Source organism: Dryobates pubescens, chromosome 5 (assembly GCF_014839835.1).
Source record: "Dryobates pubescens isolate bDryPub1 chromosome 5, bDryPub1.pri, whole genome shotgun sequence".
In the NCBI taxonomy this organism is placed as follows: Eukaryota; Metazoa; Chordata; class Aves; order Piciformes; family Picidae; genus Dryobates; species Dryobates pubescens.
The window spans coordinates 40,624,388-40,651,497 of record NC_071616.1 but is presented as its reverse complement, the minus strand read 5'-3'; the positions used below and the strand labels follow the sequence as shown (position 1 = coordinate 40,651,497).

The following is a 27,110-nucleotide window of genomic DNA, read 5'->3' as shown; positions in this document are numbered from 1 at the left end:
TGTACCTGTTTCATTTCTCATTATTGGCTAGAAAAAGCCTTGCAGAGGAGACAAGGACAAAGTTGAGATCATCCTCCAAATTTATCATTATGCAAAATTCTTGACTGTCATTTTAGAGTCCCAGTGTAAATTGTTGATAAAAGATTGAATTTTAAAGTCTCTCCTTGCTCAGCTTTCCTTTTCTACATCTTTGACATTTCAAGAAATGGTGCAGCACAGACACTTAAAGAGAGTGTGTGTATTAAAAAAACAACAGCATGAAAGCCAAAATAAACAGAAAGTAAACATCACAAGATATTTTCAACATCAACTTAGAATCTTTATATAAGGTATTGCTCACATGGGGAGTCAAATCACTGAAATGGGATGGTGGTGAAAGTCTTCATTACAAATGTGCTTGCATGACAGCTTCAGTTTAAATCAGTGGAACTTCCAGAATGAATATTCTAGTTGACCATTGTACCTGGTCTGGCAAGATTGTACATCCAGGATGTTTATCAGCATTTTTAAGCGTACAGGTAGGGTCTGTTTATTGCCCTTGGCCCAGCCAGAGCTACCTGCAGACATCTCTGACTGAAGGCTCCACCTGGACAGCTCCTGGAATAATTAGTGAAGCACTTTGTTGTGAAGGTGGAAGGCAGCCTTTCCTCATGTTGGTCTGTTGTTCTCAATTAGTCCATTCTCTCATTTGTGTGCAGAGAATACCTGGGGAGTTCCTGGGCCACCCAGCAAATTCACAGCTAAGTGCAGTGTGTGCGCACAAGCACAACACTGATACCTGAATACACAACAATTATTAACTGTAGGATAAATAAGAATTTAATTCTTAAACCAGAGTTACAACTTCCATAGATTTTGCCACAATGAGCAACCAGACTGTTTTTTGATGAAAAGTCTGATTTTTGTCGTTAGAAATTTAAAGGTAGTCTACGTCTGTAATGTGTGACAAAATAGCCCATCTTCAGCTTGGAGCACAGTTTTCTTGCAAATATTAAAATCCAGTTCCATGATGTTCTGCAGAACAGAAATTACTATACTCTAAATTTTGGATAACACCAAAGCACAAAGGTATCAATGAAAATACTCTCAGAAACCCCTGGAATAGTGACTGAAATAATTCATTCAGTTTTACAGGTATTCATAACCAACTGACACTGGTGAAACTGATTTGTGAGCTGTGTGCTTCCCATTCATATGAAAGGGAGCTGAACCTCTGGCATCTGAACTTCTGGCACCCCTGTAGGCAACCACTCAAGGTGTCAGGTGTTGAAAACTCTTAATATGTTTTTATAAAACAGGGGTGTTTTTCATCAGAAATCTACTTTGCCATGAAGGCCTCAGTCAGCCCTGCTGGAGATAAAAGTGAGTCAGGTTTTGAACTTTTTGAACAATTAGGCACACATCACCTCATAATGGAAAGATAGCTTCACCGACCTTCCCAAAAAGGAACTTCTGAAAATGGTTTCTCATTCACTTTGTTTTTTGTAGCTCTTCTTTTCTGGTATGTTGATTCTTGCCCATTGGCACCCTGATCAAAATCAGCTACTGGCAGACTCTGAGCGTAGACTTGGTGGGATGCAAATCATTTCTCGTCCTGAAGGCAGCTTATGAGCTAAAAGCATCTGTCTAGATGGTACTGCTGTGCTAGTCAAACTACACAGACTTTCTTACCAGCTCAACAAATAAGAATTTACTGTGGTGCTCTTGACTATTTTAGTATGCTAAAATAGATATTTTACTGGTCTTTATTGCTGACCCAAAAACATAACTTGTTTTAGCCCAGGAGAGAATAACCTAGCAAATAAGGAAATGTGAAGAACCTTGGAGGAAGAGATTTAGCCAAAAGGCACTGTAGGTATTTGCTGATGCCTGGGACTTTTAATTCTGTAATCTTAACTTTTCCTTTTGTTGCTAACACAATACTCTTGGGTTTTTTTCTGCACAACTCCTATCTGTGCACCTGTGATGTGCTCTTAGGTCTTTTGGTCAAAGCCATTTCTGTGTCTAGGTCATGCTTAAAGCTAGCTAATACAAGACTTTTAAATGGAAATGTACAAAAGAAAAAAATCTTGCTTTCAACTCATTTGATGGAACTTTTAAAATCCTTGTTATATTATTAGTATATGTTAACAAACAATATTTTTCAGTGGAGATAAATTTAATTAAGGAAAGGTCTGCTTAGAAGTTTCAAATTTTTAGGCAGTTTTGTCCTAACAATCTTACTCTTAAGAATTTTTGTAAGGTTAAAATTCAGAAATATTTGGTACAAGGAACAGCAGAAATCATAGAATCATAAAATGTGTTGGGTTGGAAGGTGCCTCTTGAGGTTATCTAGTCCAACACCTCTGCAGTAAACAGGGAAGTGCTCAAGTAGATCAGGTTGCTGAGAGTGCAGTCCAACCTGACCTTGAATATTTCCAGGGATGAGGCATCTACCACCTCTGGGCAGCCTGTTACAGTGTCTCACCACCCTCACTGTGAAAAGTGTCTTCCTTATATCTGGTCTAAATCTACCCTCTTTTGGTTTAAAATCATTACCCCTTGTCCAGTTGCAACAGGTCTTCCTAAAATATTTGTACCCATCTTTAAGTACTGAAATGCTGCAGTAAGGCCTCCCTGGAGCCTTCTCTTCTCTAGGCTCAACAACCCCAGCTCTCTCAGCTCGGGTGAGGTTCTCAAGCTCTCTGATTATTTTTGTGGCCTTCCTCTGGACCCACTCCAACGGGTCCACATCTTTCAGATGCTGAGGAGTCCAGAGCTGGACACAGTACTCCAGGTGAAGTCTCACCAGAGCAGAGTAGAGGGGCAAAATCACTTCCCTTGACCTGATGGCTGCCTGTCTTTTGATAGAGCCCAGTATCTAGTTCACTTTCTGGGCTGTGAGTGCACACTGTCAGCTCCTGTCCAGCTTTTCATCAACCAGTACCCCTACATCCTTCTCCACAGGACTGCTCTCATGTTTCGCTTGGCTCTCATTGTTACTGTTGATGGTAGTTGGTGGTTTCTGGTTTCTCTAGATATCACAATTGTTTGTGAGTCACGGAAAGAATGGAGGCAGATAGCCTTCTTGACAGTAATTAATCATTCACACCAAGGTTACTTGTTTGCTGGGGTTTTTTTAGGAAAAAAATATTTGTACTGTTTAGTTGAAACTAGAGCAGCAAATACTGTTCTGTAGGAAGTACAAGTGGCTGGGATTGCATGGTGCCATTGCAGTACAAAGTGCTGAATGGATATGCTGAAGAGAATTGATCTGGTTTCTTTTCTAATGCATTGTGTCATCCCTGTCTGCAATTTTTACGTCAATTTAGCCATAAGCTTTGTGCCACATTAAACTGCTTTTGACCCAGACCTGTTCCATTGTATTAACTTTTTCAGTCACCATATTTATTTTTCATCCTACAGTCTTAAAAATATCACAGAGAAAATATCTCTAGTATTTCAAAACAATTTATGCAAGTTGATTCTCTTTTGTATAGGAAGTTTAGATGTCATCTCCATTCCAAACCCAAATTCTTCTCAAGATGTGGGAGTTTTGAGACTTATTATCTAAAGAGAAATGAAATAAGGATTTTCCTTGTGTCCAGTATCAAAGTTTCTGGCCACATCATATCTCAGCACTTTCTTAGCTGTAAGCAGCAAATGCTTTCATACAGAAAATAGATTGTATTTTGACATTTAAGAAATTGTGTTGGTGAAGTAATGATACTTGTGATCTCTCGTGGTAACTGGTTGTCTGCAGCAAGTCTGCTATGCCTGGAAAAAAAACCAAAAGCATTCTCATATCCCTGGAAAAATCTTATTTTCTGAAAAATACCATTTTAGAGAAGTATTAAATACCTGCTCTCATTGAGAATGAGGTTAAATACACATGTCTTGGTCTAATGTACTGGCTATTGTTGTGGCTACAGTGGTAACAGTAGTTTTATTAAAGGTATTAAAGCCTCTGAAATGGCTGCTATTGCTATATGGGCATTTCCAATGCCCACAGCAACCAACTTAAGTGTTTTCCTCAAAATACATGATAGTATCTGCAGGATGCTGCCAAAGAGTCTGAGCTCCATGAATGGACTTAGCTCTTGCTGCTTTGCTTTGAATCTGCTTAGCCTGGTTTTAGTTTCACAGAATCACAGAATGTTAGGTGTTGGAAGGGACCTCAAAAGGTCATCTAGTCCAACTGCCCTGCCAGAGCAGAGGCACCTAGAGCAGTTCACACGGGAACACATCCAGGCAGGTTTTGAATGTATCCACTGAAGGAGACTCCACAACCTCTCTGGGCAGCTTGTTCCAGGGCTCTGTCATCTTCACAGTGGAAAAGTATTTCCTTATGTTTGCATAGAACATCCTATGCTCCAGCTTGCACCCATTGCACCTTGTTCTATCATTGGACATCACTGAGAAGAGCATGGCTTCACCCTTCCAACACTCAACCTTCACATACAAATATTAAAGAGGTTTTGCCTCTGTCTCCTCCATGCTAACAAGATGAATCTCTCACAGCCTTTCCCCACAAGGGAGGTGTTACGCTTTCTGCATCATCTTTATGGCTTTGTGCTGGACTCTTTCAAGCAGTTCTGTGAGGTCCTTCTTGAACTGAGGGGCCCAAAACTGGACACAGTATTCCAGATGTAGCCTCACCAGGGCAGAGTAGAGGGTTTGGAGAGCCTCTTGACCTATTAGCCACACTCCTAACACACTCCAGGATGCCATTGTCCTTCTTGGCCACAAGGGCACATTGCTGGCTCATGGTCATCCTGTTGTCCACCAAGACTCCCATGTAGTTTTCCCCAGAGCTGCTTTCCAACCAATCAGCCCCCAACCTATACAGGTACATGGGTTTGAATTTCTGATTTTATGTGATGATCTTGAGCAGGCATGGGTTCCTGAGTGTGTGTCCTTCTACATAGGAAGCAGACTACAGAGCATACCAGAAATACAGATTTAAGCCAGCAGATTTCAGATAACACAGGCAAATAAAGGGACTTAATAGGAAATAAGACATCAACCTTAAACAAAGGAATGCATGTATATTGCCAGTTGTATTGTCAGCTTTTAAAATCTGTAAACCCAGTAACCTCTATGGAAGTGTTTCTGTTTCTTGAGTTAAAGTGCCTAAGAACATCAAAAGGAAATACTGCTGTCATTCAATACATTTAGCTGTACCTCTGCTGTAATCTGGAGTCAGAGAGTGTATGGTTAGTGGCAGTGGGAAAAAACAGAGGTTTCTAAACTCTTTGGACTGTTCTTTTGAATTTCTGTTAATTTTTGGCGACTGAAGAGAAAAATCAGATATATAGGAGAAAATCCAGGTCACAGTATTATTGGCCTGACCAATACAGAATACTGCACACAATCAAATTTTCCCCCCATAAGATCATGCAGTGAAGAAGATCTGACACATATCTTTTATTTGTAAGGAGAAAGTGTGGGCCATGCTCATGCTCCCATCATCACAAGTGTCAGGGATCTATTGTGATGGAGACCTGTTATTACTATGTGTGTTTTTAAGAAACAAAAAGTTTGTCTGTTTACTGGCCTCCACTACTGCTGCTACCACCAATTGCCACACAGTTCCACTCAGGATGTGTCTTTTGTGCAAGCCTGCAGCATAAGCAATAATTTCTTAATAATTTTCCCAGAGACTGAATGGCTTCATTTCTGTTGAGATTTCTACTTTTTTTTTCCTAAACCTATTTTCCAATTTTGTAGCTGCCTCACCTTGTGCAGGTACTTTGTATGGCTGTGAAGAAAAAAAAGAGATTACATTTACTTTGACTTTTCATTAATTCAAACCTTCCCAGGTCTCCTTTTCTTCTCTTTGCTACAACACCAATTTTATGTAATTATTCATAGGAATGGGATAGTACTCCATAATAAAAGTTAGCACTGTTGAACCTGTCTGTAACATATGAGTTGTTAGTTAGCTCCACGAGTGTCTGTCCCAGCTTTTCTAGTTCTGTGAGCTGCAGCTATCTTTGGGCAGATGAGACATTTAACTGGAGGCAGAGAATATTAGGGCATCATCCTAAAGTAGCTCTGCTTCTGCAAGGAAAGTAGAAGGAAAAATTATAGTGTCTCAAATGTAAACTCTCTATCACTTGTGAGGATTTGGAATTCTTTTGATCTGTGTATGGAAATAGGATGTAGGAACTTGAGAGGTCTTGAGACCTACTTGCATTGCTCTGTTGTTTGGGTTCTAAAAAATTCATTATGTTTCAGGTTTAAATTATATCCAGGTTGCTTTTAAGCTAATGTTTATTGTTTTGGAGGAGAGAGTGATGAGATCCTTAAAACAGTGGGGTTTTTATATGCAAGAATGTAGAGGGTGGTATATTCCTCTGAGTGTGTATTAAGTATCTAATGTAGTTTTCTTAGAAAAAAAAAGGCCAAACATTGTCATAGAGCACATTAAAATGCAGATTGCTCAGACTTTGGGAAACATTTAAACTCATTTGCACTTGTTGAAGCTGAACAAGGCAGGGCAACTTGATTTGGCAAATATTCATCCCCTCTCAAGTGTTTGCAATGCCAGAGGTTTCAGCAGAAACACAGAAAATTCAGGGAATGAATGGAGCTCTCTATTGATAAATGTTTTTCTTTGCATCTCCTGTGATAGTTGTGGTGGCTGTTTGTTTTTTAATTTCTTACTTCAACAGATGATTGAGGTTAACAATCCAGTATCTCAATTTGTTAGATATATTTTCTTAAGAAGGGATGTTAGTTTACCTTTAAAGTGCATAAACCCTCGTATCTGTATAAATATAAAAAGTAAGTTACATCTCCCTCATATTTCTCTGTAAATTTATATTTCTATTATATATATGTATATATATTTTTTTCTCCCTTAGTAAGTCCCTGTTTGCCATGGCCATTATGCCAAATCAATTTATCTCTGGATTGGAAAGCTCTGTTTTTTCTTGGTTGGCATTTTTCTGCATGCGGTAGGACAACACGATGTAGGCATAGGCTGATGACATGGCTTTTGGGCATTGTGAGTCTCCAGGTGGAAGAAGTGTACCTAGAAATATGTAAGATCAGACAGACAAGTGTTTTCTTAGTAGAAAAGGAATCAGAAGACTGTGACTTATGCAGATTATTTACTGATTGTCTCAAGAAAATAAAGAAACAATCAAGGGCAATTATATTTGGTGGTCTGCATGTGCAGTTGACCTTGGTTATGGCAACTTAGGAATTGTTTCACCGTATATCCATTTTGCCCATGTGCTTTCCTGCCTGTGTTCTTCCATCCTTCGATGTCTCTTGATAATAGACAAACTGAGATTCAATTTAGGAATCCTCATGTTAACTTTTTTTTTTTTTTTTAAACAATCTAAATGGTTTAGACAGGGAAAAGCAAAGAGAAATTTATGTAGTGAAACACAGGAAATTAGAGCTGGCAGCAGAAGAATTTATGTGAGTTAGAAATATGAAATATCTGCAAAAATAGCCTCTGTGCCTTCTAAAGTAAATCTGCAAAATAGGTTTCCTGAAGAGCTGGGCTAACTGTTCTTTTTATTCACATCTAAAATTATGCATTCAACACTTGGCTAAATTACCTAAGAGATGACAAACATAACGAGGAATGAGAAACAGAAATTGGGGACCTAAAGTATTTAATGTGAGGAAGATTGTGCTATTAATGTTTAAGAGGTAACAAAGGGAAAAAAAACATTGATTGCCTAGTACTGGAAAGGCAGAAGCTGGGACAGAAAATCAAAGGATGGGGTGCTTTTGTGGAAGTATGAATTACTTTAGGATTATTGGAGCAGTGCCTGCCCCTTTGTATTTAGTTCTTCTGGCCTGTCACAAATTCTGTGGCAGCTGAAAGACCTAGGCTACTGCCCTGTCAGCCCATTACATTGCAGTCCTTACTCCTACATTTTTATCCAGCCTAGATTTAAAAGTCTCAAGGGATCAGGGCTTTCACTGTTTCCCTTAGGAGATTATTACAAAGTCTAATAGATGTGACTTTCAGAGAAAATTTCATTGGTATTTATCTTAAATTTTCTCTTTCTTAATTTAATTCCATTACTGGATGGGTCTAGTATAGCCTCTGATACTGTACTATGCTAATAAGTCTTTTTTCTTGATGTTCAGATTCATGGAATATAAGTAGATAATAATGGCCTTTTCTCTTAATCATTATTTAGCCAGTGTTGTTTATGACTTATAATTTCCCACCACTTCCATCTTCGAACATCTTTTGTTTGCTCTTCCCTAAATTTCCTTCACTTTGACCCTTTATAAATGTGTTTGGACCTCCAAGTCAAAAATGTACATTTGCATCAAGTGAAAGGTGGAGCATACCAATCAGTGATCAGAAGGTAAAGTCATTACTGGGGTTGCTATAATTATCTCATTGCTAAACATTTTGAACTCAAAATGTTCAACTAATACTGTGTTTAAATGAGTTATGAACTTACACAAAGAAATTGTCAAGCAGTCAAACCATCTTACATCTGATCTGTATCTACAGTGGCACAATGCCAGTGATGAGATGATGACCATGGGATTTCAATTGTGAGGTTCCCAGATCAGTTTTATGTCAATTTAAAGACATTTTAGATTATAGTTTGCTGTCTGAATCAACGTAGACAGTGATATTCATATCTTGCCTATTTATCTGCCCAGAGATCACAGTGAAAAGGAATTACCCCCAAAGAAATGCAAGGAATTACTCTCTTTTACAGCTTTTTCATTGTTGCAGGGTTTAGAAGGCCATGTCTTTCCTCCAGGTATTCAATCTTTAAAAATATCTACCACCTCCCATTGGTTACAGAAGGAAGTAATGTGTGGTTCATTTAAGGCAAGTAATGGCCATAATGTGTTAGGCATTAGGGATTTGCTTAGCAGTTGGTGATAATTGCCTCCATGGCCATTGATTCTGTAGGGAGCACATGTTCTCAGCCTCAGGGAGAGAAGAAAAAGACCCTTAGTGGGTGCTGCAGATTCAGAAAAAGATTCATCATGTTCTCAAAAAGCAAAGGCAGAATTCCTACTATTGCAGTAAAAGTCAACCTTGACTGTGGAGCTGCATAAAGTAATGCAATTGTGCTTTCATTCAATTTTACAAGTAGAGTCATCACTCAGCTAGAAATACAACTTAAAAGAACAGAAAATGAAAATTTGTTGTAGTCACTTAAGTTTTATGGAAAACATGAAAAAAAAGGGCGGGGTGGGGACAGTGACTGGAACCATTTCACATGTAACACATAATTCCCAGGAAAACATATCCTGGTGACTTCTAATACTACATTAGTTTTATATCTCTGATGAAATATGTGAAGCTTTCTGAAATAAGGTATTTCCCAACTGTTAAAAAGTCAAATAGTGTGATGATGTATATGTACATGTAATGTGTGAAATGCACTTTTTCAAAGCAGATAGGACATATTTCCATGTACAAATTGCATATAAATATCCATTTTATATAACCTTTGACTAATCAATTATGCATGTAGTATTATAGCTTTAAAATTCTAAATAGGTGATCATTTCCATGTTAATATAAGGGTAGCTTACATGGTAGTTTGAACTGTTTTTTGTCATTAGGTAGGTAGTGTTCAGGAATATGAAAAACCACTATGGCATTATGTGGTTTATTAGGGTAGTAACTCAAATATAGAAATACTAGGTGGTCACCAAACAGAGACTTTCTGTGTGGTCAGAACTCCTCAAGAAAAGAACAAAAAAGTAAGAAAAAAAGACAGCTATATCTATAGGATATACTTTCTGTAAGTAGAAGTTGAATTTAGTACTTGGTATTTTGTCATGGCAAACTATTTGGAGGTAACTGTGCCAGGACCAGCAGAGTTGCAAAAGTAAGAATACAAGAATACATTCTCAGAACGTGTTTTAGGTCATATTCCATTTAAGACAAATAAAAGGTGCTAATTAAAAGCAAAGCAAAACAAAATAGACAGAAAACCCCACACTTATTTTTTTTCTTTGAGATTATTGTTGTGTAGCATTTGTTTAATAGCTTGTGACACACATTTGTTGCTTTGTTTTCTTAGAGCTTTACTCTGTGTTGCAAGTCTCTCCCTATACGTAACATAGCATTGCTGATAATTTTAGTGGGAGTCTGGTTATCCTTCCAGGATTGTCTCAGTCCAAGAATCCCATTTCTTTACTGCTAGAAATTGTTCCCATGTGCTAAATTTCACAATTGAACGGTATCTGCCACAGCATTATAATTAAAAGTGCTGCATTCTTAGCCACAAATACAGAAATACATATTTTAGTAATATTGTGGGTCTCTCTCTCTCTCAAAAAAAAAAAAAAAGACGAAAAAAGAAAAGAAAAAAGAAAATTACTATTAGAAAAATTTAAATTAAGCTTTCTATTTAAAATTCTAAAATTGTAGGTCATTTAGATAATAATAATTTTATGTACCACTGCTCTACAAAACATAAATGCCCCAGAAGCAGAGGTACTTTTCTGAAAGATCTTTAAACGCATCAAAAATGAACCTCAGGAAAATTAGGTCCCAGGGGTACCCCAGTAAACGACAAATGTGAATAGTATGATTGAGTGAGAAAATTACAATATTTCTTTTAATACAGTATCTTAATCTGGCAATAAGTGTAAACTGCTGTGTCATTCCAGCTAATCTATATTTATGTATGCATTGTAGATTCACATCATACTCAGTTGCTTATTTGTGCTTCAGAGACACAAAGTACGCTGGAAATAATTAGTTGGGCACACCATGACTTAAAAAAATCCAATCATGCTTATCCAAAGTCTGTGTGCCTCTGGAAACAATAATATTTAATGGTTAACTGCCCTTACTGCAGATATGAACAGGTCATGACCCAGGTTGTGCCTTACTGAATTATTGGGATTTGTTAAGAACAGCGGGTTGCAAACCAGTGAAATTTTGCATATCAGAGCTCGAGGTATGCATATTGTAGGATATCTACTCAGTTTCTGTAATCTAAGTAATCTACAGCCATAAAATAAATTCTCATGGGAACTTGAAATAAATATTTTTTCACATAGTTTTAGTCCTTCCCAGTTGTACAGACCAGTAAGCTGAGAGAGATTATTAGTTGCTGGAAAAAATGCTTATTTTTAGTGTGTTCAGAGCCCAGCATAGATCAGGAGGTACTCCTTTTTTCTCCATGGAAGTTCTGCAGTATTGTTGTCCAGTGGATCAAACAGCTTCCTAAAAGTCAGGGGACAGCTTGGGTTTTTTGAAAGCTGAGCCACTTTGCTCTGTGCAGTCAACAGAAGATAGCACTCCTGGGGCTTCATACTTAGGCTTTTGGAGTCTTTATTCCTGTTTATTTAAGTTCTGTAGCTTTAGTGGAACTGTATGATTCTTGCCTCCCTTTTTCTCTTTTGCTAAATAAGAACAGCTGGTGACTGGGAAAAATGCAGAGAACATGATAAGGAAATTTTGCTTATTGCATCTTGTAAACTGCATTATATATACTGTAGTGCTAGGGATGACATTAACGTGTTGTTTACAAAGCTGCTGTCAGGCCAATGCACAAGCATTTTCCATAATGTATATGTGCTCATGTGTGATACTTAGACTGCTCCATAGCTGCAAATGTGTCTGGAAAAATGGCTTTGATTAATTGAGTTCCCTCCTCTTTGCCTTTCCTCTCTTCAGATGCAAAGGCTCCATTCATTATCAGGAAAGATCAGAGGAGGAGGGGAGCAGAGTACCTGGGTTGCACGCTGTTAGAGTTACAATTTTCCAAATGCCATAAGTAAACAGCAGGGAATGGGAAATATTCAGGATGGGAGATAACCGGTGTTTGAAGGCCTTTTTCCAGTCCAAATATTTGGTCTGGCTTTATTTTGAGCTGTGCAAACTTGTGTCTCTTCATTGTATAAACCTGCCATATTTACTACAACTTCCACTCTGCCTGCTTTTCACGTGTCTCATTTTGAGCCCTGCAGGTATGGAGAACCATGAGCAGTGATGCATTAATTGAGGGCTATTCTTTCTAGTGTTTCTTGTCCATTTATTCCTTTTAGGAAATTACCACCATAACATATAAATCAGTAATTCTAACCCCCTACTTTACTACATCACTTGACAGTTTCCTTTGTATTTATACTTGTATGAATGGTTCCCTCCTTTTGATGCTTCTGTGCTGTTGAGTTTATTTCTGCTAAATTCCATGTATGTTCACAGCATTTGTGACACAAATAATTTATCCATAAATTCAGAATTGTGCACAAGGAGAATATTGCTAGTCAAAGCCCAAAAGTTTGGCCCCATCTTTATTCATCATATTTTCCTTCTTTATTTTAACATTATTACTGGTTAATAGGTGCACCTGAAAATCAAGCTGTATTGTAATATCTGGTGCATTGCATTAAATGAATCTTTTCTAGGCCGGCAAGTCTCTCTCTCTCTCTCTTCGCCCCCCCCCCCCCCCCCCCCGCCTATCCTAATGAAAAAGAATACCTCATCTTTTCCAATTTTCCTATCAAACACATCCACATCATCTCGAGACACTGCCACATCCAGCTGCATCTATACTCAACTTCAATTATATGAAATTACACAACCTACTCTCAGGTCCTTTAGGTTCTCTTTTGCTGTGTGAGGCACACGCATAGTGCATTTCCTGTGAAGTGCATGATTACAAACTATTCAGTACAAGCCTGTTTTAAGTAAACAGTAAATTAAATATTGTCAGTGCTTGTTCAGACGTGCTCTTATGAAGGAAAAAGAACTTCTAGATTTGGGTTCATAAAACTCTAGATTTAAGAAAGACAGACATAAACTAGGCACCCTTTTTAACTTCTTTTGGCTGACCCAGTTGTTCAACAGCTGGTGCAAAACAATATATTCAGATGCCCATACAAGGAAAATTGGGCTAGACAAAATGCTGAAAGTAGCAAAATTCTTGTTTATTGCTCTTTATTTGAATGGAGAATTCTCAAAAACATTCTGTCACTAACTGTCAGGTAGACTGCTGCCTGAAAGACTGTTAAGCGTCTGTCTGAGCAACATGCTTCTTTCAACCATGACAAATACAGTAAAATAACATCATTTTATTGCAGTCCTGGCAATATTCTTTTCTGCTATGCCAATCAGCCTGACTACAGGAGTTAGGAAAGAGAGGAAACAGTTGCTTCCCTGAGAAATGGGAGCTTTTAAGTATTTTGTGGTCTCTGCTACTTCAGTACTAGTCACTAGTGTTTGGGGAAGTGTAAATAAGTTTTATAAAACCCAGAAGCTACAAATGTGCACTTGTAAAGTCTCTTTTCATCTGTGCCAGTTAACTCATTCCCAAAAGCAGGCAAACCTCTTATCTTCCAAGGGGTCAAACATTGTTTTCATTCATTTCATTGACATTTCAAAGAGAAAAAGAATTGTATGTGTGTTCAGGGCTGCACATGATTTACGATTAACTACAGCAAGTGCCTCTTTCTTTATCGTATTTTGTTGCTCTTGCTTACATGGAAATATGACTAAGAAGCTCTGTCAAATAATTCACATGTCTGTTATCAGTGGTGTATGAAATGGCATATAGTAGGTCAGATTTCCAGTTTTTCTCTCTGTTACTGGATTTTGATTAAATTTGTAAAAACAAAAAGTAAATTAAAGAAACCAAAATATTTTCAGCACCGTTAAAGCCGAGATCCTTTGGAAACTAGTAAAAATTAGTGGGGAAAAAAGGATGAAAAATACTTGCTGTGCAAATTAACAATGCAGAGATCTAAAGCAGCCTGATTTGTCCTTTGAAAATGGATATGAGAATTAACTCAGAAACACAATATTAATAGACGTGTATGAGTGCACATAAGGCAAGTATATTCAATGCTGTAATTTTTTTTATGGTTTCATAAATAGTGCTATCACCAACATTTCAAAGAAATCTGAAAGGGAAAAAAAAACCCAAACCAGAGCTCATATGTGATGGCATAAATTTAGTGTATTTTATAGAACACTGTTACTCCAGATATAGCCTACAGGGTTGTGACTTTTCATAAAACCTAATGAATTTCTGGATTTGTCAGCTGTTTCAACACAGATGCACTTTGCTGATCTAATGGCAACGTTTTGAGCCCAGATCCAAAATACCAGTATCGCCAACTAGTTTAGTTACTGGGATGTGGTTCCTGATAAAAAGCAGCAAGTAATTTTGTATGTGTGTTTTATGACAGCTGCCTCCCCAATGTCAGATGCTGAGGGTTTTTTTTTCTCTCTTTTTTTCTTTTATATATGTATTTTTAATTTTTTTTTCCAGAGTTTCAAGTTGAATGTAGATAGCCACTGTGCTTTAAAGGAAGCAGTGGTAGAAGAAGGACGTCAACTTCTTGAGCTTATTGTATCTCACAAATCAGGTAAATCCTTCTGAAATATTGCAAGTCTTTATGTCTCCAGACTATTAAAGAATGAAGAAGCATTGCTGTAAATTACTGCATATATTCACTTCCTTATGTATTATTAATATTTACATTATCAGATTGACCTTCAAGATTTATAAATGTTTCATATACTGCATACAATGCAGTGATACTTATAAAATGAAATACTGCCTGCAAATAGTCTGTTCATTTTATTTTGGTCTTGCTGCTCAGCTGAGTTTCAATTGAAATCACATCACTGAAAACTTCACACTGGCATACTCTTTGATGTAGGTGCTATGGAAATAAAATTAAGATAATGAATTAGGATTTCAAATATATATATTTTTTTACATACTCTGCATGGGTAATTATGTTGGTAAAGCTTAATTTTGCCACTTAAACTAATTCTTACATTGATTTAAATATGTTTATGAGGATTAGATTAGAATTAAAAATACCTTTTTCCTTTGGTTAGCCTTGTCTTTTTCTGCAGGGGCCTACAATCGAGAGAAGGGGGAGAGATACACTGATTTCTCTTTTTCTATCCCTACTGCCCTCTTTATTTTTAGACATTTGCCTGACTAGTATGATAATAGACTTTTAATCAGCATATGCTGCTAAAGAATGCCATCTTAATTTTGGCCTACTTAGTATGCTTTTCATCCAGGTTGAAGTTATCCTTTGGTCTGCTGTTTTCTGATCAGCTGTGCCTCTGTTGTTTCTCAGCATCAGAGAGATCCATGTAATGTGAAAGCCACAGGAAATTAGTGACTTTTACAGATAGTTCCAAAATCTGTAGAAGGTATAGCAGAGAAGGGTAGTGCATGTCCTCATATATTTTGGAAATGGTAATGTGTAAACTACAGAAAGTATTCACAGAATTTGACGGTAAGAAAAGTGTATTTGGAAGATTCTGAAATATTTTGCGATAAAGATTAGATATTAGAGGGTGAGACTACCATAGTGTTCCCTACTGCACAGAAACCAGAGTTTATATGGGATTTTCCTTTTCTTGAAACTGTCAGCTGAAACATAATCAAAATGTAACACGATGGCTAAAAGAAATGTTTTGGCCCTACAGAATTTGTTTTGCACAATATAAACATAGTAATGCTTGGATTTATTTGCTGCTGAGAAAATATCTTTAAATTCTCGTTGCATTTATTCTTTCAAATATTCTGTTAATTCTTTCTATTAAGAATAATATTTAAAGATGCAGCCAAGTCTACAGCTTTTACTTTTTTCCTCTTCATTTTGGAGGACTGAAGGACATGCTGCAGATGATTGCAAGTCAGTGGAAGGAACTACAGAGGCAAATCAAACGGCAACACAGCTGGATTCTTAGGGCTCTGGATATCATCAAAGCAGAGATACTGGCTACTGATGTGTCTGCAGAGAATGAGGAAGGGACTGGAAGCCCTAAGGTAAGTGGCTTGAAGTTTGCCTTATTTCCTCTTATTTCCGTCTTCTTTTGAACTAGGCACCACTGAAGTTTTCTTTCCACCCTAAGGCTTTTCATTTCTACTGGGTAAACTTTTTTTCTCTCTTTTTTTTTTTTCTTTTAATAAACAAAATGAAATTCCTCACTCTGAAACAATAAAAAAAAATAATCTTACAACTTTCAAGTTTTCCAGGAAGACCTGTCTCATTGTGTGCAGAGGGGCACGGGGGACAACATAAAACATTTAGTAAACAAAACATAAAGCATCTTTAACATGAATAATCAGAATGGTTTTAAATTGTTTTGTTGCAACTATAAATCACTATAATCAGTGCAATCACTCAGCTCTGACATCCATTAGCCGCTTGGTTACAGCAAATTAACAAAGAAGAGAGAAAGTGATTCATTATCTCATTCCTGTTAATGACTATCAGATGCATTGCTTAATTAGGGGATGGCCATTGTAGTGGGAAGAAGGTCATATGCCTTTTCACAGGTCTTTTTGCTCTGAGTTTATGTCCTCCATAAGTGCATAGTGTTGTATACAAGTACTTTTAAGAGTAAGGTATTGACACCTATCATCATTTTGTGGGTATTAATTTTTAAAGAGTGCCATTGTACTTAACTGGTTGCCAAATTAGATATTTATTATGGTATTTTAAATACCAAATATGTTTATTCCCATAGGTGCAAGCAGTGTAAAGACATCACGTGCAATAGAACATTGTAGCATAGGGTCCTATGACCTATCACTACCATCAGACTAAGCGAAGGTGGTTGTGGGAGGATCCATTGGAAAGTGTTGATTTTTCCAGTGCATTCTAAGCAAAGTGTATGCAGCAGACCAGTGTAATAACTCTGAAGATCTTGGCATGCAGCAGGCTGAAATTTATCAAAATACTCAAGATTTCTGTTTCTAGAAATAACAGAGATGGTTGTGCTGAGTAGATTTTCAGATTTGGAAGCCGGACAATTATTTACACGCAGTGCTTCCTAGAGAGCAGTTTGTAGAGTGACTCTTGGCTAGGATTGCATGAAAACTTCTGATGTCTTCTTACCAGAATTCTGCATAGCAAGAATGAGCTGATGGGGGATCAAGAGCCAAGGATAACAATGAAAGAAAAACACAGGAAAAGACCTGTATGCAGGAGGCACAATTTGAACTGATAGCCCTGATGACTTGCATGGTGGAAAATGCTCCTGTGCCACATAGCTCTTAATTTAGGAATTAGACAGTAGAGCAACTCGTGGTTTCACATTAAGGTTTATTAAAGTAAACAGGCTAGCTCAGTGTTAAGTTCCAACCCTAGCAATAATATGACCTTATATTTCTGAGCTGCTTGCCCTATCCATGGCCAAAAGTCTAACTGCTTTATCAAAATTATCACATTAAAAGTGTTCTAAAGTCCTGCTTGGTTTTGCTATGAAGATTATGGAATCCATAGCTTGGGATAATTATATTAAAATATTTGCTTTAAAAGGAATAAAAGGAAGCATGGTTTATGTTGCAGGAAATTTTTCATTATAGGTAGGTGGTAGCTCTTTGCCCTGTGCTTCTTATCATAGAGATAGGAACCTGAAGCAATGGAGGTTTTTTTGTGCCTATAGTTACCTAAAAACACAAGCAGACAGAAAAGGAAAAAGAAAAAAAAGACAAACAAGAAGTATTTTAGGTTATTTCATACATTAAATCACACCCCTATATCATTCTTGTAAGTATGGGCTCTAGTGCAGTCAAATACCATCTACTTCTTTATGCTGAAAGATTAACTAAAATTAAAATACAGTTGGTAATGTAATGGTAGCTTTCAGTTTGAATTTATTTCAAAAGCCAAAAGGAACCTCAGAAGTATAATATAAAATCTAAAGATTATATCTAGAGGGTATTTTTCTTTTTTGCCTTGTTTGAGAAACTACAGGAATAGCACTGGTGTTAGAAATCTGTAAAGAAGCAGGAAAAGGAGGAAATTCAAAGGCCCTAGGAAAATTCTCCCTTAGGACTTTTAAAACATGTTTTCATAGTGCTGTGCCATCTTTTATGCAAGCAATGGAGAGTGGAAAGGAGAGAGGGACACTGCACTCTGGAAATACATTGTCAACATTTGTATTCAAAAATTCAGATTTTCCTTTTGAATTTTTTCATTTTATTGTATGTATATTTCATAGTGGTTTATAGTGATTGCTTTAGAAGACTTAAGGGATGTTAAATATTTCTGATGCCTAAGCTCTTCCTATTGTATTGCATTCTCTCTACAATCTTAGAAAAATAGTGAAATCTTTTCTTTATTTACTGTTGTTTTTACAAATAAACAAATGATGAGTGTATTCAGCTCAATATTTTAGTTTGAGGATGAATTTATGAATTTTTAAGAGCAAAGGTTAGAGACTGGTAAGAGTCTGTCCTTTATTCCTTCAGACTTGTAACTTGTCCTGGCCATCAAATCATGCTCCTATGTGACTACAGCATTCAGATTAATACTTTAATACAAAACAAATGTACAGATGGTATGTTTTGACATCTTTGCAATCAGTGCAGAGGAATATATTTGTGGGTAGATGTTCTCCTTTTTCTCAGTGTCTTTTATCAGCTCCAGATATCTATTCTGCAGACATCAGTACGATGCATGTACTGTAATATCAAAGCAAACACGCTGGTATGTTTTCTGATGTTTTCCATTATTTAAAACCGGGGAGAGTCTATTACTGGGACAGTCAGATATTGTCAACAGGTAACAGCATGATTTCAGACTCTAATGGTTTTACTTACATGACTACTGTGAAAACTAGGTTTCTAGTGTCTAACTTATTCCATTAGAGCACTGCATATGTTATTGTAGTGGTCAGTGCTTTGAAGCTGCCAAGTGCCACATGACTTTCATTCTCTTCTCCTTGAGTTAGTTGGTTCTAGTGAAAGGGCAGGAATATCATGTGCTGGAGTGGTCATTTTACTTGGATTACTGGAGTTTCTTAAGTCACAGGGGACTTCACACCTCAAACTGAATTTATTTATTTAACTTGATCTCTCTGTCTTCTGTATGCACAAACTCAGGATCAAATGTGCACCTTCAGTTCTGTGTTTCATGTTCTTAATATTGTGGAGTAAAATATCAAGTAAATAGCCATCACTTTGGCAGTATCAATTTGAAAGATAATGAAATGGAAATCAGACTTCCTTCTCTGACATTGTACAGACATGGAAAGGGAATTTCATCTGATGACACACACGGCATCCTGGGCTGTGGTTATCTCATGGCTTAATCAAGTTTGTTGTTGGAAAAGAAATGTACAAGGAAAGTTCTTTTTTTTTTTTTCCTCCCATTTTGTCCATGATGAGTAACATTCCCATCTAGAGATGGGAGTTTTATGCCACGAATGCAACATCTTGTAGATCTGACATAAAACTGAAGCTTTTCTGTGCCAAAAAGTGTTTGAGCAAGTGAGTCGCTCACCACTCTCTGCTTCAAATGATGGCAATAGAGGAAGTGATTTCCTGTAATTAGAACAGAAGGTTCTGCTATGTTGCCATTGAGGCATAGTCTTAAATTGTTGAATATTTACAATGTTGTCTGTACATAAATAGTATTATTGTGCCTAACAGCTGAACAGCTTAAAATCATTCATGTGACATTTCAAATCTGAATATTTTGGAACCTTTTAAGTCTAAACATTAGATACTGTGATATCACTCATCAGTACAAATGATGTTGTTAATTGTGTCCTACTAGGGAAAAAATGCATCTACAGCTATTATTTTTCTTGGCTTTAGGTATTCTAGTGTATGATGTTACAGAATTCTTGATCTGGCAGCGGCTCTGATGGGGATTTAAATCATGGATTCGTTTTTCAAATGGATAGAAAGGAGTGTGGTATTGTAAAAAACCAAATAATTCTGTAAATCAATAGACCAAATTCTCATTTTGCAAGGCATAAGCCTGGAGTATGTGAATCACAAATGAGTTCTTTTTCTATTAGTCGGTATACAAATATGGAATTGAAAATATCCATTAAGAATTTCCAAGCTAAATCAAAGCAAGCTGTGTTGGTGTAACAATAAGAACTTAAGAAAGAAGCAAGAATAAGGAATAGTTGTGTATTTTTAGTGCAGCTAGACCCTTAAAGTTCCTTAGTTTTTAAAACCTTGCTTTAAAACCTATGTAAATTTAATCTTACAGACATCTCCTAGAATGTGCACATATCTAGGCATTATTGTACCAAAAAGTGTCTTCAGGTAGGATTTTAGAGGTGAAACCATAATTTCACACGCCATTTTAGAGCAGATGAATAAAAGGAAACAGAAAGATGTTTTGGAATAACTGTAGTAGCTGGAAGTGATGTTGGTAGAAGAACAGCCTGAATATGGAAAACTCAATGATATTGACTTACAGTGAGTCTTAACTGTAGAAAGGAGAAACATTGATAAATGGGATCTACTGAAGGGTATCACAGATGTCACGGCAGAAAAGCTTTGTTGAAAGTACTGTCCCAGGCTGAGAATTCATTGGAAACTTCTACGAGAGAATTTTAGTAGAGATAGAAAGAAAACACAGAATGTTAGTACCTTTAGTACCTTTCTGGTACAGGGGTTTTTATTGTGCCTGGCCAAGAAAGTGCCTCTCTATCACATTTGGAAGCAAAATTTTCTTCAGATAAGCAGAAGCTTTAAAAAACCCATGGCTTCTACGTAGAGAATGTTTCCTTTCAGTTTCTAAATGAATGCAATCTTAAACTGATACATTGCATACCAAATAATATTCACAGAGTGCCTCCTCTTCACCATAAAACTGCTAAGATTCTTCTGACCTGGATTTTGTATCTGTCCTAGAGTAGGTATTATGTAGTTGAACGAGTCCTTGCTTGGTTAAAATGCTTCAACTGAGCAAGTAATTTTAGAGTGAGAGCTTGTAAGTTTCCAAACTCATAAAATCTGAATTTTAGGGTTATTAGCCACAGGCAGAAGCAGACTGAACCTTAAAGCCCTCCTTTGGTCAGCTCTTTTACAAGGGCTTTCTGCCCACCACACACTGTGAGAGGCATGTGTCAGAACTATTGCTCCTTTTCCAGAGGAAGAATGTTATGTCCCAGCTGGCTGTTAGTAAGAATTTACAGAGCTTCCAGGAAATGCTGTAAATCAAATGATGTCCTTGGTAGCCTCATCTTCTTGTGCATCTGTAAGCCTGTTGTAGACCATGCTAGTAGTCTACAGGGAAAGGTACTGTGTAGGTATTTCCCACTGGTGGGAAATCCACAGCCTGTGCTAAATGAAGCCAACTGGGAAAAATCTAACCTATTGTTATGGGAGTAATATGTTGTGATATTAACTACATTTTTTAATGGCTATGGTACAGGACTGTGCCAATGTTCATGTAAATGGATAAGTAACAATTTGCCATTGCTTGCTGAAGTTGTTTTTAGTTGATATAAGAATTTAAATGCAATGTATCTGGGAGAGCTATGCTTTGAATTATTTTTTTTTGTCTAAATAGTTGTAGATTTTTTTCTGAATGATGGAAAGCAAAAAACATCAGAGGTGCCTAAAAAAAGATTTAGAGCTATTAAATGTGCAGTCAGCTTACAGGTGGTAGATTCACTGATATTTACTTGAAGCTGTTTCTCCTGAGTTGTTAATTTTGTGCCTTTTAGTGGGCAGGAGGAGTGATTGGTGTTTAATTCAGGGCCCGCCTTCATGGAGAAAGGAATGAAGCTAAGCAGCCAATGTTTGGACTGTGAATACGAGCTCTGTCCTAAACCTCTTTATCACGCTACATGGGCCCTGTGAAAACTTCTATATATCACAAGTTAACTGAATAGTTTGCTAGTTTTTCATGAGATTGTGTCCTTGAACTCTTAGTTAAGCAAACTCGGTCCCATTTAAGCTCACAACAGTTGTTTCCTCATATATCCATCAACCTCCTTGCATACTTGCTGCAAATTCTGACAGCGTTGTTTTTATGGTACATCAAGTAATTTTAATAATCTTTTACAAGCCTGATTTCTAAAATGGTAGCAGAGCTCCTATTCTTTTTTTAAATTGAATCTAAAAGCAACCTTATTGCTGGTTTATTAAGCTCACTACCAAGTATAAAATAGAGCCACACGTTAAAAAGTTGTATTTTTGCAGCTGAATTGCATCTACTATTAAGCACAACATTCTGTCCTGCTATGTTTTTAAACTAGCATATTCTAATATTTACTGCAAAACCATCAAAAGTCATATTTTAATTGAAGCTGTGAAGAAGGACTCCAAGGTCTCAGTGGTATTTGTGGTATGCCTCTGTAATTTTTACACCTTTGTGATTCTAGATACTGTATATTGATTACTTCTGGCAACGGTAGGCTCTTTACCAGCTATCGCTGTTAATAGAAACAGTTATGCTTAGCAAGCAAGAAATTAGGATTTTTGACTTTAAGAATAAGGAAGACTACTTTCTATTAAAACATGGATCAAGTTCAGTTTGAAAGCTGTTTTAAATCTCAATCACTCCACTGAGAACAAGTGCAGACTGAGAACTCAATGAGAAGAGATATTTAAACTGACATACACCCAAGGGGCAAATTTTATCATAATGCTATTTGAATCTTTGAACACTGTTATCTGAGACTCTGAAAGTATGCTAGGCTGTTGCAACTTCACATGCCTAACTGCACCAACTCTGAGAAGGTTTATGTAGGCAAAAATCCCAGTTGTGTTTGGCCTGTATTTGAAAATATAAAAACATGAGTGTATTTGTGCATATATTCATATGAACATATTTATCTTAAGTGACTTTAAGTATTAGCCACTCAAAGGCTCTGATTTTCTTTTTTCCCAGTATCATTTCATTCCCCTTGCTCTATGCAATTGTATTCATGAGTTTTTATTCTCTTATTTTTTAATAGAACTTGTTTTCAGCAGCGAATATTGATGGAAAGCTTCTCTTACTAATGTCTGCCTACTGTTTCACATGCTTCTCAAGTTTTTAGAGAAATCCACATTTATTAAGTTTTTGGTAATACAGACATGGAATCATTTTATGGAAAACTGGACCTCTCCCACTCTAAGGCAGACATTGCTAGGGTAGCCTGTCAGTGCTATTACTTCTGCCTTTTCTGTGTGGGCTCAGAATTCCGTGTGTCCTTTCAAGGCCAAGTTTTTAGAGCCACAGGAGAAACAGAACATTTTTTTAATTTTGAGTTTGAATTCAGGAGATGATGGAACACACTAAAATAAATTCATGAATAAGCAAGTCAAAAGAAGGAACCCTAGCTGAGTGAAAATGTCTTGGTGGAACAAATTTGGGGTTGGCTTTATAGTTAGTGATCAGTAAGAAAGCAAATTATTTGAAATTCAGATCTTTTCAGTTGATTTTCCTTCCTCATTTCTCACTCCTGCTCCCTAGCTCTGCATGCCATCTGTTGCTCTTCAAATTATTTCAGAATTTCACCAGGATCACAAATGAAGCAAAGCACAGGAGCATGTGTGGTGACTCTTCTCACAGGGTTCACTGGTTGGTTGGACCCCTATGGAAGGGCGGTAGGATATGGAAACTAGTTCTCTGTAGACATTGTAGCTAATTTGCAAACAAAATTGGTTGTGGTCAGCTCAAACAATGAAGTTTGAAGGTGTGTTTCACCCATGTGTTGCTTACCAGTGATAAATAGTTAGGATTGTTCTAGCACAAGAGCTAGAGGTTGGGCTAACAATGTTTACTACTTTCTCCACTAGCCTATTTTGCCTTTTCTGGCTCCTGTAGTAGCAGTGAAGTTTTACTTCATGTTTCTCATTCTGTTTACCTGTGGTAGTGCAGGCTTCAGTGGAGTGAACTTGACTTGCCTCCTGTACTTAGATGCTTCCTCTTTCTTCTTGCTGCCGAACTGTTCCACTATGTTTTACTTTCAAATTAAAAAGCTAGTTTTTCCCTTCTGATATAGTCTCCTAAAAATCTTGTACTTTAAAAATGGCAGCTTAATATTGAGGCTATTGCCAGTTGTCATTACTAAAGATTGCAGCTTCTGTTAATAGCATTCTGCCTGTGTCATTTTATTAAAATTATATTACTGTTCTGAAAACAGAAATTACTGCTTTATTCAATTGAAGAGTGACTGGCATGGCACTTCTCTGATCCTTAAAAAGAAATTTTACTTTCATTGTATTTGTACATTAAATGAAGTGTTCCTATCTACAGAATAAACTAACATCTTATAAATATTACTGTGTTTAATTCACTATTTGAGTTTTTGCTGTTATGGTTGATGTCTAGGAGTGTAATAGAGAACAAAAGGAACATTGATGTGAACAAAGTTACTATTAGATAAAGGTAAATTTTATCTTCTGCATGATTTTATTCTTTATAAAGTATTTTAATTACTTTTATAGTCAGTGTGGTTGGGTGGCATTTCCTTTTTTTTCCCAGTTCAATTCCTATTTTAGTCTTGCAGAACGACATCTTCTAGTAACAATTTAATCTATAGAATCTTTCAGTTCTAGTCTCAGCAGTGTACTTAAAGCAGCTATTCTTCACTGAGGTGGTCACAAAAGGGAAGTCAGGTAAATGAATATTTGAAGGAAAATCTGCTTGGACATCCTGCATTTTAAATCTGACTGCTTGGCTATACTTAAACTTTAGATTTAGAGTGATGTTACATATTTTGTTAATCTTTTAAGCTAATGTATTGGATGGCAAGAGCATACAGCACTGCACATTGTGTGACCTGACTTCTTTATGTGTATGTACATCACGAAAAAGAACCTAGAACCTTTTCAGTAGAGCACTTGCTGAAAGACAGGCTTACATATTAAAAGACTGCAAGATACTTATGGTCAAAGCATATGCAGATTTGCATCTCAGGTCTACTAACTTGTGGATAATAATTTCTTGTATCTTTTTTATAAGGCTTTTTTTTCCCCAGGATTTTTAATTATGCCTTTCCTATAATATCTTAGATGCTCCTAATTTATTGATAATTATATTTACCCAGGGTAGTGTAACTAATGTGGAAGGTACAATGGGGACTTCATCACATTTAGAAATTTAGGCTTGCTCCTTAAACACCTGGAAACAACTGCAGAAAAATGTGTGTGATAGTAGTGTACTTAGCCACATCCCATGGGCCAGCTGCAAACATTAATGACAGTTAACCTAAGATGGCTTTAAATGTAAAATGGGATTTCTGACCAGGAGACAGGTGGTATGCCATATTCTTTTATAATTGCCCCATAGCATGCTTTATGAACCATCATCAAGCCAGAGAGAAAAGAACAGCTCATCTGGGCATGTAGCTTTCATTTCTTCATCCTCTCTTTCCTCTTCACAATCTTGTTATAGAGAGGAGCCAGGCATTTAGCGCGGAATACCTTAATCCTTGAGTTTATGAGCCCTACGAACATCGCAAGTATGGTTGATGCTGACAGGTCACATCATCCCTTAGGAAATTGAGAAAAATGGTGAGAAAAGAGGAGAGAAAATTGCGAAGGAAAAAGTTCAGATCTGCCTAAGAGTTTGGCACCATGTGTTCTGAGATACTATGAGTTAAAGCTATGATACACAACAGAAGTCTAGAATGGTGCATTTATGATTGCTTACATTCAAGGATCATGAGTTCAGTTCAGAGGAGGGGGGTAAGAAGGAGGTGACTGAGGGCAGCTTGTCTTTTCTGTCCTTGCTGTTGGCTTGGCAAATTTTCCTGGAGACTGCAAGGGTGTTAAGTACAAGTATTAACTTGTACAGGCTGCCTTTCCTATCTTAGATTTGAGGTGCAAGAGTTTAAAGCGTTGTATAGTAACTAAGTACTACTAGGAGAGCAAAATAGAGAGGAATGCAAGAAGTCAGGATCAGTTTCTATTTTGCAAACTGCATGCAGTAAAATGAAACAGCCCTGAAACAAGGGATGGAAGTGTATGCCCAGCTATTTTTTTTTTGTTCTAAATGTGACAAATAATGGGTTGGTTTGCAAATATCTTTTTTCCCCCTTTTATTAACTAGTCAGCACCAATGAGATTTAAAAGTTACTTTGATAGGTTTCTCATCAAGTGGTTTTTTTTTTTAAATGTTGTCTGTCTTATTGGACAGGCAATGTGTAAAGGAAATACCTGCCTAAACATGAGCCAGCAGTGTGCCCAGGTGGCCAAGAGGGCCAATGGCATCCTGGCCTGCATTAGGAATAGTGTGGCCAGCAGGAGCAGGGAGGTCATTGTGCCCCTATACTCTACACTGGTTAGGCCACACCTTGAGTACTGTGTCCAGTTCTGGGCCCCTCAGTTTAAGAAGGACATCGAGACACTTGAATGTGTCCAGAGAAGGGCAATAAGGCTGGTGAGAAGCCTTGAGAACAAGCCCTATGAGGAGAGGCTGAGGGAGCTGGGATTGTTTAGCCTAGAGAAGAGAAGGCTCAGGGGTGACCTCATTGCCCTCTACAACTACCTTAAGGGTGGTTGTAGCCAGGAGGGGGTTGGTCTCTTCTCCCAGGCAACCAGCACCAGAACAAGGGGACACAGTCTCAAGCTGTGCCAGGGGAGGTTTAGACTCGAAGTGAGGAGAAAGTTCTTCACCGAGAGAGTCGTTTGCCATTGGAATGGGCTGCCCAGGGAGGTGGTGGAGTCACCATCCCTAGAGGTGTTCAAGAGGAGATTGGACGTGGCACTTGGTGCCATGGTCTAGTCGTGAGGTCTGTGGAGACAGATTGGACTTGATGATCCTTGGGGTCTTCCAACCTTAGTTATACTGTGATACTGTGATAAATATATTTAAGGTCATGTTTTTGCTAGCTCGTTTGGGCCTTGAGTCTTATTCTTTAGTATGTTGTTTGAAGCATCCATATTTACCTCAGTGGCCTTACTCATGACATATATTGCTACAAAGACTTTTGTTTGAAGAGTATCAGCTAATTAAAATAAATCTAAAGCTGAACATGAAAAATGTTCAGCTAGCAATATGATAATAAGTTTGGGCTGAATTCTTGAAAAACATATTAAAATTAACTTTTCTGCCATTTATGTAATGCGTATAACTAAACTTCCTTCCTACTGTGAGACAGTTTCATTTATTGTTATTTGTAAACAGCTTAGTAAAGATGCATAGTGGATTGGTCTAGAAACTCCTTGAACAGTTTCTTTTGAAATAACACTACATACGTTAAGCTCAATTACACATCCAAACAGCCACAGCACACTTTTGGTAATTTATTCATTGATTTAACATAGTACCCAGAAGAGTCATGCCTGCTGTCAATTTTGTAATATATTATGTTTTAAATATACTCATGCTCACCCATGCACGCCATTAAGGTGTGCATAAACCTGTGTTTTTCTCTCTTGACAGCTATAAATGTTTGTTATTATTACACAAAACATATGTTCATGTTGTTTTTG

At 37.2% G+C, this 27,110-nt stretch overlaps 1 protein-coding gene across 2 annotated transcripts in view; it reads left to right on the top strand.

Moving 5' to 3' along the window:
• The window catches only part of AKAP6 (A-kinase anchoring protein 6), a 281,842-nt gene that overhangs the window by 118,937 nt on the left and 135,795 nt on the right, over positions 1 to 27,110 (top strand). For both annotated transcript variants that reach the window (XM_054162087.1, XM_054162088.1), the window contains exons 6-7: positions 14,223 to 14,319; positions 15,586 to 15,749. In XM_054162087.1, coding sequence (XP_054018062.1) covers positions 14,223 to 14,319; positions 15,586 to 15,749 — 261 coding nt within the window. The remainder of the gene's footprint in view (positions 1 to 14,222; positions 14,320 to 15,585; positions 15,750 to 27,110) is intronic.